This window comes from Copadichromis virginalis, linkage group LG22, assembly GCF_057382275.1.
Source record: "Copadichromis virginalis isolate Kocher_CV1m ecotype Utaka linkage group LG22, C_Virginalis_male_GT1.1, whole genome shotgun sequence".
Classification (NCBI taxonomy): Eukaryota; Metazoa; Chordata; class Actinopteri; order Cichliformes; family Cichlidae; genus Copadichromis; species Copadichromis virginalis.
In genome coordinates this window covers 12,768,654-12,785,331 of record NC_140638.1, presented here as the reverse complement: position 1 = coordinate 12,785,331, position 16,678 = coordinate 12,768,654, and the positions used below count along the sequence as shown (strand labels likewise).

Below are 16,678 nucleotides of genomic sequence, written 5' to 3'. Positions count from 1 at the left end.
GTGGGTTTGTTTGATGACAGCTTGCGGGGACACGCCCGCCGTGACAGCAGCAGCAGCTGAAGCGGCTTGTGTGGCTTTGACATCGTGCACTGCCTCCTGGGCTCGAGCTGAGCGTCTCAAAGCCTCGCGGCCAGCTTTTGACGGAATAACTTCTCATACAACTAAATGAAGCGGTTGCCTGTTGTTGTGCCCCAGACTGCTGTGGCTTTCCGCGTCAGAGCAACAACAGAGATGTAAAGCAATTTGCACTACCGCATCTTCCTCTTGATATGCTTCTGACATAACGAGGAGCCAAGAAGTGACAGAGGTATTTCGGCATTCTTTTGGAACTTGTTTGTGTTGGTGTGCCGCTGCCGTTACGCTGTTGAAGCCATTGTAATATCACAGGCACAGCGCTAGGAGCGACAACCCCCTCGGGAGGATGTTTGTGTCGCTTGAAGTCGGGACGACGTTAGAAAATGTTTGAGTTGCTCTGGTGTGCATTAAGTGAAACGTCCACGGTTAGCTGCAGCTTCATTTTTAGCTGTGAGCGTGAACGGAAGACCTAGCAGGCGAGTTCACATTAGCAGCTGAAGAAGGAGAACTTTGAACACTGAATGTTGCACTGACCTCGGGCCTCACCTGCTAGGTGCCAAACATAGAGAGACCTGCAAGAGGTGTATCCTTTGACACGCCACACGCTAAGATAATCTTTGCAGAGTTAGTCACTTCTAGTCCCACTTAGTGCTTTTGTAACCTTTTTGCATTATAACAATTAAATGATAATACTCGAGGAACATCACAAGGGTTCATTAACGGGGACCAACAGGTGAAGTTCACCTGTCTGTGTCTGTGCCAGTTTTCACTGGGCTGCAGCGTTATAATGCTCAGTGAAAGGTCCTTCAGGACATGTATTTATGAGGCAGCTCATCTCAGTTGCAAGAACAACCAACTGACCTCATAACTTATTAATGGCCCCAGAATGCAAAATGAAGCAACTCAGATGCTAAACATCGACCCGATGCTGATTTCAGATCTGTCCTTCAAACGAGGTCACTTGTCTTTACTTTGTTTGTCCTCTGCTTTATTGTTCGGAGACCTGGAAAAACAAGTCCTCACTACTGAGATAATGTTTCCTTGCATGCACCACACTGTTAAATGATTTTTTTTTTGTTCTAGATTATAAGGTTACAATTTAAAACATGTTGTTTGATCAGAATTTTTTTTTAAACATCTGTTATTTATCCAGTTTATTTTTTTAAGTGCTCTCAGTGTGACAAACACATACAGATTAGGAGAGAATTATTAGTCCCCAAACTGAAAGTTTTTCTCAAAATCTTCCCAAATGCTTTTTAACAGAGTAAGGGATTTTCAACATCCTATTTCTAAAAATATTAGTTCGCTTTAGATTTCCACACAATAACAGCATAATATCTGGGTAAAAAAACCCCACCCCAAATGACCAGGGTTATTAGCCCACTGAAAACTGACCTTTTTTTGAGCCGTAGCACAAACCACTGCTGTGCAATTATGTGCTTTAACGTTGCCCAAAGCTTGTAAAATAAAATGAAAACTGAGGTTTATCTTCCAATTTACAAACAGTATAAACACTTCAGCAAAGGTTTGAGCTCACACCTGAGAAACCCTCATGACAACAACAAAATAAATCAGTTAACTCGAGAAAAAGAGTTGTTGATGCTCACAAAGGATGAGATGGATATGCAAAGTTATGACACTGTTTCCAAGTGTCATCAACTGGAGTGAGAAGTATCATTAAGAAAACTCAAAGAGAGCCACGGTGTACAGAACAAGCCCATCAGAGGTAAGAAGAGAAAGATTTCAAAGACCCTTAAAAGAAAACTAGTGATTAATGATGTGTTTAGACTCCAGAACAACAGCCAAGATGTGAGTGACTTAACCAAGTCTGGAATTGTAGTCTGAATGAAGAAAATCACTTGAAACCTGCACAAGAGTGGACTGCAAGGTTGCAGATCAAGATAAACTCTGCTTTTGCAGAAGAGACACTTTTAAGACAAATTAAAGAAAGAGAAACATTATGCATGCTGGAAGCACATTCTTCCAGTGTATAAAGGAGCTCTTTAGCCACAAAGATGCTTTAGTTTGGAGAAAGATGGGAGAGGTGTAAAACCCAAAGACTATTGTCCCCAGTCCCCATGGTGAAACACGGCGGTGGGAGTATTATGCTGTGGGATGCTTCAGTGCGTCTGGAACTGGGAATTTTATCAATGTGGGAGGAATCACGAAGAACGAAGGACGTGAAGATTCTGAAAGAAAACCTCAAGCAGCCAGCACCAAAACACAATAGCAACACAATACATACGTCAGCCCTGGTGAAGAACTACTTCCATAAGAGCAAAGTGAATGCCATTGACTGGCCTGCACTATCTTGAATCCCATTAAGAATCTGTAGGGTGAACTGAAGAGGGAAGTCCATGCCAGAAGACCACAAATTTGGAGGAGCATGTAAAATTCACCAAAAAAGAATAGGCTCAGATCAGGAGACGTGTGTGAGACTTACCTAAAACTACAACAAATGACATGCGCTGTTTTCCAGCAGATAGGATACACAATTGACTATTAGCGTTGGGTGGGCTAATCATTTTGACTCTGGTAGTTTCAGGGTTTCATGGATTAAAGTGATCCATTACATTCAGAATAAAACTTTTAAGCTTTGTTTAACAGCACTTGGGTAATTCCCTTTATAAAAATTACATTTTCACATGGGGACTAATAATATTGTGCAAAGTCAGAGGTTAGGTTAGGATACAGTGCAGTGCCATGGGAAGGATAGCAAATCATTTTGTGCTGTGATATAATCATTATTATTAAGTTTTAATTATTTCATTTGTAGCTGAGAGAATGGCAACCAGAGCCTGATGGGAATTTCCTTGACAGACCTTTTACTTGTTAACTATGACTGAGTGTCCTCAAATTTTCCAGTTAGTCATGCATGATACCCAAATCCTAAAGGCTAACTTACATAAACAGACTCCAGCTTTAATGCCATTTAATATTAGTGATTACACCCGTGCCTTTATTGATGTGAAATGTCTAAATGTCTCCCTTGTTTTTGAAAATTTTAAAGATGGGATTATATTTACCCCACAGTTGTGTTCCAGTGATATGACTTATAATGCAGAAAAGCTCGAACGACTTTTGTAATAAATACTGGAAATCGATAGTGATGTCAGACTGAGATATGTCTCAGAATACAAACACTGGTGCAGAGATTTTGTGAAAACAACCATAACTTGTAAGTCAGTCCAAGTGTTTCATTCATCCACTCTTTCGTCATTATTTTCTGCAATCTCGTGCTACCATTAAAAGGCACTGCAGGGGAAGATGGAGGTCCAAAGTGGTGTTCAGCAGCCTGAGCCCTGCCCTCTGGGCTCTCCTCGGTCAGGGGCCGATCAGCAGAATGAAGTGGATGACAGACAGATGGATGCCGGTGGCAGGCCTTCCACTGACAACCACAGTAAAGATGCACAGCCAGCAACGCAGAAAGACGACAAAAAAGTGAGTTACAGGCTCCCACTGCTGCACATCTGCAGGCGCTGGGTCTGGGTGTGTCTGTACATGTGTATGTGTGTGTTGAGTGATGAGATCCTGCCTGACTGTTGAGCTATGTGGGAAATATCCTGTACTTTGAGTGTGTTTTATTTTCCAGTGCTTAAAAGCCAAGTTGCATTTTTTGCCAATACATTTTTTTATGTTGTGGGGCGTTAGGAAGAGCACAATGGATATTGGCAGCTAGCAATATTAGCCTATCCTAGCTATTTGCTGATATATTGGTATCAGCAAATAATTGTAATTTCTTGCCGTATAAAATTTAAATTTAGAGAAGTAAAGAAGAGACAGGCGAAACACCCTTCAGCCAGGTTGCGAGTGTTGTACATTGTATTGTTTGCCCACCAGAGGGCGCTCTGCAGCTTACCTGTTTGCAACGCACGTGATTGGAATGCGACAAACACATTAGAGCGTTAGGCAGGCCATGAATGAATAATCATAACTTGTTGCAACATTATAACACGTTTATTTTTAACCTACATTGCCATATTATATAAGTAATGGCTCATAAATAACAGCTTATAAGAAATGTTTGGGAGACCTGCTTGTTTTGTGTGCCTGAAAGAATAAATATCGGCCAATATCTTATTTTTAAATTCCCTATTAATAGTATTGGTCTTAAAAACCCTATATCGGACCGTCTCTAGTGTTAAGCGTTGTCAGTCCTCAATCATGAGCTTCGACACTTCTCCAGTTCTGCAAGGACATGTTTGCAAAGCATTGTTGCTTCAAAACTATAGTTACTTTTGCTCTCATGCCTCAGTTGTTTTAAAGGGTCCAGTCAACGCAAAAATATCAAGCACCGCTGTGGTATGGACCTGTTCCTATTACTTATCAAAACCCAAGTGGATTGTGCAGTTCCCTCATGCGAGCGCTCATTCTCAAACATATCAACCCTCTGCCATTTTGGAGCCCTCTGCACGTCCAAGAGTGACAGTAAAATCCTCACTGGCTGTGCTCCATCTCAAGGATGTCAATCATGCTTCTCTGGCAGGAGCCAGAACCTCTTTCCGTCAATCAGCCCGAGAGGCTCTGCACGCCTCAGAGCAGAGAAGAGATAGAGGCAGAATAACCACAACAGATATCAAAAACATTCACTAGATGACTGGACTGACTGCTACTGGCAGCTCTGAATGGGTTGCTTGTCATGGCTTGCTGTATCAATTTTGAGTTCTTTGAGCAGAGTTTGAGCGTACAGTAATCGACATCACGCTTTAGGGTTTCCAACTTAGTGAGGTGAAAGGGCCTCTGAAGCATTAAACTAACATCAAAAAGTCATAATCATACAATGCAGTTATTTTAGGTTGAGTTTCAGCTTGTTACTGTAGCATTTAACTCTACTTAATATTAGGTATTAACCTGAAGGAAGTCTTTGCACTTATGTCTAAAATTTCTGCAGTTTAATGAGTTAGGGGATTTTTCTGCAGCTGTGATCAAATAAAGCAACTATTACTTCAGTACTTTTACTTTCACGTTTAATGCTAGCGACCTCATTCTTGATGATCTACATATTTGAACTGGCGAATATGCCCTTCCTGATGCATCCCTCTGGTTTGTGACTGACACTAGGACTACACTGGCTTGTGGCCCTTTGTCTCATGCCAGGAAAGAGTACTACAAATGTGATATTTGCTTTGAGAGTGAAGGAGTTGCTGTGAGTCTTTGTGGACTAAGAGAAAGCATATAATAAAGTGATGATAAGAACTGTACTGCACGAGGAGTCAGGAGTGGCAGAGAAGTATGTAAGGGCAAGACAGTGGTGAGGTGTGCATTAGGATTGACAGATGGGTTCAAGGTGGGGGTGGGATTACATCAGGGATCAGCTGTGAGCCCTTTCTTGTTTGCACCGGTGATGGACAGGTTGACAGATGAGATCAGGCAAGAGCCTCCGTGGACTATGATGCTCACAGACGACATGATCTGTAGTGAGAGTGGGGAGGAGGTGGAAGAGAGGAGGAGGTATACTCTGGAGAGAAGAGGAATGAAAGCCAGTGGATACGTGTGTGGAAATGAGAGGGAGGTCAGTGGAACAGCTCAATTTATAAGGCAAGGCTGACATGGTTTGGACATGTGCAAGAGGAGGGATGGTGAATGTATTGGACAAAGGATGTTGAATATGGACCTGTGGAATAATGGAACTGTAACAAAAACACCCTTTGCTCATGGAGCTAGTTGCTTTGTTGCAGTTACTGCAGTCTGTGACAAATTCTTGTATAAGTTGTAATTGTGCAGTAGTACTGTAGGATAACATACTTTGTGACCATGCAAACTTAGATTATGTTCGCTATCTGAATTCTTTCAGGTAGTTCACTAAAGTCTCTTATTACAGTCCTTTGACATACACATGAATACACACCATCTATAAGACTGGATAGAAGATCTCCTGCCTTTGAGGTATTCAGCACAATAAGACCATCAGAATTTCCACACATACACTGGTCTACCACCCGCAGTTGGTGTGAAGATTTAATTTTTCAAACCTCAACCTATGCCTTTTAAATCCAACATTGACTCGTCCATGTCTGCTTTTATTGTCTACTGACAAATCAAAACCTTTGTACAAATATCTTACATTAATGGCTGTAATGATAAATGTTGCCACCTTGGAAGGCTGAGTGCAGTCTGTTAATGTTGAACAGGGGCATTTGTCAGTGTTTAGCTGTTTGTGCTGCACTGTGAAGCAATGGGGCATGAAGGCTTACATTTCAGAGAGCAGAGGTTTTCTAACAAGCTCACAGAGGCAACATTAAACATTAGTTTTTAATTTTACTGTGGGTGTTTCCACATAAGCAGACAACAAACCACAACATGCAACAAGACCACTGTCGCTGTCATTTAACCTTTTTCTAATTGAAGCAAGCAGAAGTGGGCATTTTTTTGTCCTTTTTAATTTTTTTCCCCATTCTCTGTTGTTAATTAGCAGAGTAGATAATTCTAATAAGTGGTGCATTTTCACAGAAACATCGCCTGGGGACCGCGGGTCCCAGCGCCACTGGCCTGACCAACTGTTTGGCAAGCAGGCCACTGCGGCCGTGGATTCATCGATTCCTCTGGAGTGTTAATTCATCAAGGTGTCATCAGTGGAAATGGACCACTGCTCTGTCCTTGTTAAAGGGTGCTCGCCTCTCGCCTGCCCTGTTGTTTATTAGTGATGCATCATACAGAATGAGGTGACACAGTTTGGCCTGTGGGCGCAGGCTTAGAGCTGCGGTGGCATATAAGGTCATCATGAGTTCAGTCAGCTGTTGCATAAAGGTTAAGGAAGTTAGGTGGCGAAAGTATATTTTCCCGTTTGAATCCCCAGACTGACCCTGTATTCCCAGGAATAAGAAAGTAAAGGTTTAACATTTGTTTCAACCTGATGAAAAACCCTTTAGTGAGCAATTAATCCCAAGCTTGTACTTTTAATGTTGCATGCTAACTGTAGGCTGTTCTTTTTGAGCAGGCTTTTTTTCAAAAAGAGCATTTAAAATGTCTCACCAAATTTTTTTTCAGCTTGGTTGTTTTCTATTAACACCATGGTGTCAATTGACCAACCATAAACTGAGTTATACGTTTAATAATATATAATTGGTATCCTGGATTTAACATTTGACCCCACTTGATTCACCGTTGATAATCCGTATCAGTAGATCAGAGACACCAGGATTCACTATTTTAATCTTGCGTCTGTACTATTATTACATGAATATTTTAGGGTGTTTGTTCATAACTAAACATTTCAGACTGAAAGGTAACTAACATAGCTTGCTACTTCTGCAGTAGCTTGCTACTTTGTTTGGCCCTTTGTTTGGACATTTGTGCACAGAAGAGACTCCAGCTGTTGTAAGGTGTCTTTCTGCTAAAGGTCAGCTGATGACCAGACAGTCAAAAGTCACAGCATCTGATCCACCCTCGGCAGTGTGCCCAGATGTGTATGGAGTAACTGACTAATGTAGGGAGTGTTCAGACCACAAATGGCTCTCTGAAATGACCTGTCAGGAGGAACGAAAAATTAAAAACGCCCACGAAGAGCCTCTGACAAGAGAGAAAGAAAAGTCTCAGCTCAGCACCCAGGCATTTTGTAGAAGAAACACAAGATAAGATAAGATAAGATAAGATAGAACTTTATTAATCCCTCGGGTGGGTTCCTCTGGGAAATTCGATTTCCAAAAAGCACAGCACCGACAGAAGTTACAGTTACAGAATATTATATATATATATATATACACACACACACACATACACACACATATATAAATACAGAGACAAATATAAATAAAATATACGAAGGGGATAAATAGAATAAATAGGAATAAAAATAAAAATACAAGTGAATTGCACATTTCAAGTATTGTGGTGATTGATAATGTGTTGATTTATAATGTGCTGAATCTGATCGTGCACTTAACCCTAACGTGGTCCCGCACGGATATTTGCTGTGCCCTTACCCCCACGTTGATCCGTGACACTATCTCAAGTGCAGTCCGTGACCTCTAAACGACCCTGAGGGATTCTTTCAGTTGCATCCCTCACCATGATGAATCGCCTTGTGCGGATTATTCTCCAATTAGCTCTGTTGAAATCTCAAAGCATCGGCCCACCACTGCTGATGAGCACCAGTGCTGATTTGAAATATTGCACTAATTGGTGTCATAACAGCCTACTGACCTTTAACTCATTAACTGCACTGGAAGCAAAAATAAGTCGGCAGTGCAAAGCCTATGGCTGCTTGTAGGAGTTGGCTTGCTGAGCATGCAGTTTTTATAATTGTTCTCTACAGTTTTCTAAAGGGGCTGTCTACGTGAGTGTGTTAATGCCTGTACCTGTGTGCACTCTATTTTTTACGGACAGTTTATTTTATCTCTCATGAATGTAAAACCGACTGATCTATTCCTCCCTCGATGTGGTAATTTGTGTTTTCTTTCCATTAGAAATGAGTCACTGGGGAGTGAGCTTTTATGCGTGGAGTGGAACAGTCGTACCAGTGATTATTGCTGTTGTATTTGATTACACAAATGACAAACATTCAGGAACAGAGGAAGCAAATTATGTTAAATTGCTTCGACTGAATTTGTGTGCACTTTCAAATGAACGATCCGAAAATTAAAATCTGTGCAAATGTTACTGGGTCCAGATTTGAATGAATTTCATGTTTGCTAAACTGTAAAATCAACCTGAGCGAGCTCAAGTCAGGTAAGTGGAACTTTCTTGACTTTGTGATGACTTGTCCAGATGCTGTTGGTGCACTTGCTTAATTACTTCTTGCTCATCGTGATTATTAAGATAACTGTAAAAAAGCAGATGGCATCTCACCTTGCTAGGCAATGTGGTTTCAGCTGCAGTGCGAAAGCTTGGGATGTCTTCTGTTTATATATATCATTATCTGTGGTGCCTAATTTTTTCGATTAACATTCAAGTTCAGCACGATCCAGTGAAAGGTGATATAATAGCTAATGTATCAAAATGCAAAGAATATGTGAGGAAAGTAAAGTGAAAGTTTTTGTCTTCATCAGCTTTTGCTGGATTGAACTGAGTGCAGTGAGTTGAGCCAAATATGGACCGACATCCTGAGCACCACCTCCGCAACCCCCCTTCGTCCTCCACTCTACAGATTACCTTGGCGGTAGCTAGCGGGGCCCAGATAATTACCTTGTGTTATTTCTCCTCCCACACTTTGCTTTTGAACTTGTAGCTGCCTGGCTGCCTCAGCTCTAATAGCATCCCGGCATGCCATCGATCCCGCACCCTTCCTCCGGATATGGAGGGGTAGTGGAGGTGGGCTGATGGTTGTGGAGGGAGGAGGGCTAGTTTGTCCCAAACCTCTGCAGGTTTCCTAAAGCGCAGGTTAATCAAAATGCCAGCGTGCCTTATCATAGGAACAGCACAATGTGCAAATAGCTGTAATATGCACATTAAACAGCATATTACAATGTGCTCTTTGCAAGTGCATAAATTGAGAACTGGCACCTTGTCAAATACTAAACATTCACACATACAAATGGCTTCCAGTTTTTTCCCCCATGCAGCAAATTAAACCTGCTATAACTAAATGGCTTCCTGTGTGAAGACTGCAGTTATGGCAGTTCAAAGACCTCATAATAGTGACCTTTAAAAAGTCTTTACTGCTTTTCTTTCTTTCTTGCTGTTTTTTTTTTTATTTTGAGAAAATTAAAATCTGCTCAGCTGTGTCAGGAAAGTAAAATAAATTGGAAGAGTGGTAGCTATAATAGTTTTAGATATGGTGTGATGTTTTAATCCTTTGACAGCACAAATATTCACTGCCACGCGCCAGAGCATTTCAAGGAAAGTGTCTTTAGAGACAGTCATTTTGCAGAGAGGTGAGTATGATGGCAGAGCATCTCAAGCAGATGTGGTAATCTCATTACTGTAATGCATCCCTAAGTATTATAGGAAGCTGCTTTTTTTAAAGCTAATTTGATATATAAGTGTGTTCAGAAAGCATTTTGTCTGTTATTCTTTGGAGAAAGAATAACATAAAAATAATGTCCAGATTGAATAATGAAATATTTGGTAATCCTGCTGTGTTCTGTTTCACGAGCAGACCTGTATCAAGATAGACAGGTTGACTTGTCAAACAAAGCTGTAACTAATAGCATCAGTAATAGCTCTATTTAATTTTGGTTTACTGTCAGGTCTTTGGGAAGGTGCCTGCTGGCTTACTGTCATATTGGCACGGGTAGATAAAGCTTTTTTTAATTTTTTTTATTGTTGCTTCTCCTCACACTTGTGAGTGTGTGTATCTCTTTTCAAAAGATGTGAATATATAGAATATGCACCTTCCAATTTTAATGGAAGGGCTTTCTAAAATAAATTATTAGACAGTAGAAATAGGTGTGAATAACTTGATGCTGGCTGAATTTTGTGTTTATGCAGTTCAGTGTCACACTTGAATAGAACATAAGGGTGCACAATTAATTGAATTTTAATCTCGATCAGGATTTTGACTTCCCAAAATTAAATTAAGATGATCGAGTGATATTAAAAATGTGTCTTCCACCAGTAAGAACGCAAAGAAAAAGCAAATCAAGTTCTTTGTAAATCAGCACCTGACCATGTGCCTAGAGTACATGTGCCAATCAAAGCTGTTCTCTGCAACATACAGTTTAAAGTTTTCTTGACTAGTCTGGATGGCAAAATTCAAATGTTCGGCACAGCAGGGGGAAGGGGAAGCTCATCCCTTGAAGTGGGCTGTTTGAAAGTAGCTCAGATTTAAGGCAAGTGATGTTAACCAACAACAAATCATATGCTGAGAGTTGTGTAGAATTGCGTCTGCACCCCAACGCAACACAGCTGAGTTATTCAACTGCCTGGAAACACACCACAAAGTGCAGTATGATGAGTATTCAGTATGATGCACTCATCATACTGCACTTTGTGCAGTAAGGCCAAGAAAAACAGTGCAAAGATCTCTAATGCGGACACGTCAAATGTTCAACGTTATCTCGGACATCACATCAGCTCACAAAGACAAGTGAACTCCCCAGTTCATCACATTCAGTTAGATCAAACACACATGTCCACTAAACACTGCAAGTAATGAAGGCTTCTGTAAAATGGCCAGCATAGTGGACACAAGTTGCATTGTCCCCACCAAGCAATTAGTTTGCTTCAGTGGCAATAATTGCGCTGTATGCAAAACATTGCAGGGGAAATGTAGAGGGATTTCACAGCTGTGGCGTACTTTTGAATTTTGTTTACATCCATCATGCAGGTACAGTGAAAACTGTATAATTTAGTTCTAGAAGATGGACTCTGCAAAGTTTTAATTAACAGGAATGTAGGACAATGCAGGTAAAAATTGTCCTCTGATGATTTCATTTGGTGTTCATTTTTAGTACAATTTTTGGAGTTTTATGCATATTTCTTATTTTCCTTCTAAGAGATGCACCAAATTTAGGTGACTAAGAAGCCCATATTTTATTTTTACATTAACAATTCTACATGGGTCAAATGCAGCAGCACATGGCAGTGTTATATTACATGACACACCAATCAAATATTTTTTTGTTCATAATTGTTCAGCCCTAAGAGAACACTGATATTTAGATTTTTACTTTTATGACCAATAAAAATGTAGCCACTGAAAATGGCTTACATTTGATCATCACATATGAATCTTCTAACTCTCATTGCTCATTTCTGGCTCTTTAAGTCCAGGCCATCTCTCCTGCATCAGAGACTTTAGTACTGGAAATCATAAAAAGAGAAAAGGTGTAACTTAGTGATATGTTCAATACCAGAATTTAACCTCTGCAATTTATTCATCAGTACAACTCTAATGACGCACTCCTGCAACACTGCTTAAATTTCCAGCCTCAGTTTAGTATGGTACAGTATTCATATGAGCACCCAGTATAGAAAAACTGCATCACAGAGCTCTGCACGGGGAACCATTGTGCTAAAGCTGAGTGATTCTAAATAAGGCAGAAAGAGATGTCACTTGAAAGAGGAAGTTAAAAAAGTCTAATCAAAAAATAAAAACTATCTGTCATCTGGTTTGATACACTTTTTTGATTCAGGCCCCCACAGTGAAAATTAAACTCTGTGTCCCTGTCAGGTTATTTGAAGTAAATATATCTTCTATGGAGTGCCTAGAGCATAAAGTAATTGGGTTACCTCCTGGTTTGGTGACCAAGGTCATACTTTAGCCCATGAGCTCATGTATTAGGGACGGATGATCATTAGTGGAGAGTTGGAACGGCATTGCCATTTGGTTTTTGAACTGTTTGCTCTATTTATAATGGCTGTATGGATGCTTGTTAACATCAGCTGACCAGGAATTGATGTATCTGAAGAAAATAGTGATGCACATTTAAATGCAAATGGAATCTCGGCATGAATAGTAATAGATTTGCTTAGATAGCGCTTTTCAGGAAACTTTATAGGATGCTGTAATAACCCCTGTAACACTATACTTTAAACGGTAGGAAAAGCTTATCAGTGGGACTGGTATGCAGTCTAATGTGTTTTATGACGGCCCCTGGCTATTTGTAGACGTTATTTGTGTTCCTGCTTGCTATTTTAGTCTATTGGCTCTTTAATCTGTCATACAAAAGTACAGAGGCTGATCAAGCATGTCAAATGCGTATCATGCATTCATGTATCAAGATGCAACCTTTCTTAGCAGCTCTATTTATCTCTTATTGGTGTGTTTTGCTACTTTATTCAAAGCATATACTCTCAGTATAAACATAGACAACGCATGGACCTTCATGTGTTCACAGTGACAATCACACACACGGTGACACACTACCAGCAGATCGCAGGCAACTTATTAGCTGCTGTCACAACACATTTGTCCCTCATCTGTTTGTGGGAGCTGTCGTGAGCAAAAGGTTGCTCTTTGCTGCAAAGTGGCAAAGTGAGGTCCTCACTGTGTTTTGCATTCTCTCCTAATGGAAAGCGATGGCATGGGCCATGGCCCCCTCTCTCTGTGGCCCTGTGCAAACCAGGGTGATTTCTGCCTGAAAATAGCCCCGCTGTCAGCTCGCCTTAGTTGCCGGGGCAGTTAAAAGAGTCAGTTAAGGGGATCAGTGCTCGCTGGAGTGTGTAGCTCAGTGGCTATGACACATGGCTTTGTTGGGATCACTAGCTGCTCCTAATCCTCTTGACACAGATGACCAAAGTGTCACCAGTCATGACTCCAGTTTTGCTTGTCTTTAACTTCGTAACCGGTTGACCTTATACCTGTACACTTGCTAACAGCATGAACAGCTGTACTATCATATTATATTTGTTTTTTCTAAGAATTTTTTAAACCAAACTGCCTTAATAAAAACCCCGCTGCTGTTATAGATTTAGTTCATAATGAAATATTTGTTGGACGTGCAGCTTGAGTTACAGGCCGGCAATTTGGCATGCTAACATAAGCACGAGAATGCCCCATTTAGAAGGCCATCTGGAAAATCCTTCGCTGTGATTAAAAAAACAAACAAACTGCCTCTTGCATTTTTTTTATGAATTGTAGACCCCATGGATGTTTGCTGTGTGTCTGCCACACTTTAGCTGTGTAGAAGTATGCATGCTGTTGGTGGTTTGTGTCTGACTCAGTGTCAAGGCTGGAAACTGTTCACTGTGTTTGTGATGACTTGGCAGCAAAAGAAAGGTCAAGGAAGACTTGTGCAGAATTGCCAAATGTGCGAGATTAGCAGTAGTCGGTTCTAGTTTCCATAGGGTGAAATTCTCTGGAGTTTTTCTGTGTTGCTAGAAAATGTGTTTAGTATTGTCAAATGTGGCTATAAGCCAAAAAAACCAAAACGGAGCATAGAGTAGGGCTTGGCGATCACTGCTTCAAAAATAAAAATAGGAATATTAGTTGATAGTATGTAGTTTGTTTTGTTGCTGTTTTATATCACAGATGACGGAGGCTAATCCTTTTGCAATATCAAGATAGAAGCTTCTGATGTGCAAATCACTTGCAGAAACCATCTTAAAGATGGAAAGAAAAAGATCAGTGTTTGCAAATTTAGTCTTAGATGATTTGATTTTTTTTTTTAAATGAAAAGCTAGTTACAGAGTATTCTCTCAGAATAAAAGAATAATGATATAAACCAGATGTTCGTATTAGATATATTAGTTAAACACTCTGTTTTCCATGTTTGTGCAAAAGTGTTTTGTTTTCTGTGTGTGAATTTCTGTTGCAAGGTAAAATCTAATTAAACGTGTCTTAGAAAGGTGTTGGACTACCACGTGCTGCCAGAACTGCTTCATTGTGTATTTGCTATCTGTCCAAAACCTTGCATAGGTCTTTAACTGATTTGAAAGCTGCTGACTACAAAGTCAATAGCACATGATTCAGATTATTGTAATATTCAGTACCTAGCAGGGCTGGTCTTGGGTTGAATCCGCCAGCTGGTTGGCATCTGCCTGTTCTCCCTGTGCTTGCATGGGTCCTCTCTGGGTACTCGAGCTTCCTCCCACAGTCCAAAGACATCCACGGGGTTAAGTTGATTAGCAATTCTAAGTTTGCTGCAGGTGTGAATGTGAGTGGTTGTAAACGACCCCCATTTACTGATAAACTCATACACTAGAAAAGGTGGGGGATGCTATCCCAGAAATGGCTGCTCCCATCACTTAAATATTTCATTATAGAATAAAGGTGCACATTAACAACAACCTTGTATTGATTTAGCAACCCTTTACTCTGGGAGGACAAGTGGGCACAAACTATGTCAGCAAAATGCAGCTTGCTATAGGGAGTTCAGTATGTACAGGTAATTAATGTGTTTCTGCCATTTTCTAATACAAAAGATATGCGTAGGGATAACATAACGGACAAAACCTTTCCAAACAGTTGAACAGTGTAGGAAGAAATCAAGACTACTTATCCCTTTTTCATGTTACTTATGCAAACTGCTTGTGCTTTATATCTGTTTACTTGGTGCCTGGTTTTCCAGCTGAAAACTGGTCCAAGTAAGTGTTGAAATTTTCAGATTTAGAACTTAAACACAGCTGTGGATAAAATGTTAGTTATTTTTCAGAACACTGGGAATCATTTTGTAGTGTATATATTTAATTCATATTTATTTTTCTTAAAATTAGTGTCTACATGAATTTAATGCTGCAAAGAACAACAAAACCCTTTTACTGTCAATGATGCAAATCATCCCCATGTGTGAATGTGTATTCTTGTCACTGTAAGCTTGAAATGTCCGTACATAGACTAGTGGCTTTTCAGACCATCTTCAGGATGAGAGCGTTCACATGGGAAGATGACCTCAGCGCTGTTAAGTCCAGTCAAACAGATGCTACTCTGTTTGGTAGTGACACACGTGCTAAAATATTTCCATTAGGACAATCTGTTTCTACTCAGAAATGTGTTTTGATTAATTATTATTATGGAGCACTTACATCAGTGTTTTCCAGTGTTTAGATGAGACTTGGCTTGCAGTCTTCATAACACCCTTCTCGAACGTTTTAGTGAATACATATAATCCCAACCAAATGGAAAACAGAAAAAGAAATCACAACATATAAAACTTTTTTTCTTCCAATTTCTGTTCTATAATTTCTGCTGTGCGCTGGAAAATTCCATATCTATGCTCTTTTACACATTAACAGAATTAACAGGAAGTAATGATAAGAAACAGGTGACTGTGCTTTGGCTATGAAGTATTGGTGGTCTTGGTGCAACATTAGCTTTACTGACAACAGCCAGAGCCCAAATAAATGTACATAAATAAAAGAGACACATCAAAACAGCTTTGGCAATGTTTCTTCCCCTTAGATGTGATATGAGAGATTCAAAACCACTGGATGTTGTACTAAAGTATAAACATCTCCAACCCAGACAGAAATGAACATCTGCCACATGTCTGACCACCCATAACACTTCACTAAAAGGAAAAAACAACCGTGCAGTTGCTATCATTTGCTCACCTTAGCCTTGGGGTATACAACGGCTGGATGAGATATGCTTCTGTAACTGACGTCGAGTCCACAATCATGATGAAACCATATATTTCTGTTTTGCTGCGCTCCTCTGCTCGCTGTGTCTGTTCAAACATGCACACAGGGTGATTGAGAAAACAGAGGAAAGCAGTAAAGCATGAAAATTTACTTACACAAGTGCACATACCGTATGTTAAAAAACTAGGGAAGCTTCTAAATCACACATTGGATCTTAATGAATGAAAAGACCTGACTACACTAACATGCACACAAAGTTATCAAAACATAATATAGAGAAGTTCAGGTTACAGCACACACAGTTTGACATCACAAATAGTTGTTGACTTTTATATTAAAGCTAGAGGGTGAATTATGCTCCAGAAGTTGTTCTTTTTTTATTTGTTGAAAATGGTTTTACATCTACAGTCAATAAATCAACTGTTCTGATAATAAAAATAAAATGTTGTCTTCTGACCAAATGCAAAGATTGGATGGCGAGCCAGCCTGCATGCCTGTCTGAATGTACACTGATTACATATCAGATGGAAAGCTTCCAAAATACTAGATATAGACACTGATAGCGTTAGCGAGCTAGTTGCCCGTGAATGGCAAACAAAAGCGTAGACATTAGATGTATAGTTCAGCCGATAACAGCTTTTGTTGTTTAAAACCTTATGGAGCAAAAAAGCAAGTGCACAAAGGAAAACTGATCACACAT

The 16,678-nt window shown here is 40.1% G+C and overlaps 1 protein-coding gene across 5 annotated transcripts in view; it reads left to right on the top strand.

Moving 5' to 3' along the window:
* Positions 1–31: 31 nt before the first annotated feature.
* The window catches only part of LOC146682908 (RNA-binding motif, single-stranded-interacting protein 3-like), a 295,222-nt gene continuing 278,575 nt past the window's right edge, over positions 32–16,678 (top strand). For all 5 annotated transcript variants that reach the window (XM_085447120.1, XM_085447117.1, XM_085447118.1 and 2 more), the window contains exons 1-2: positions 32–307; positions 3,328–3,516. In XM_085447120.1, the coding sequence (XP_085303246.1) occupies positions 3,343–3,516 (174 nt within the window). In that variant the 5' untranslated portion in view covers positions 32–307; positions 3,328–3,342. The remainder of the gene's footprint in view (positions 308–3,327; positions 3,517–16,678) is intronic.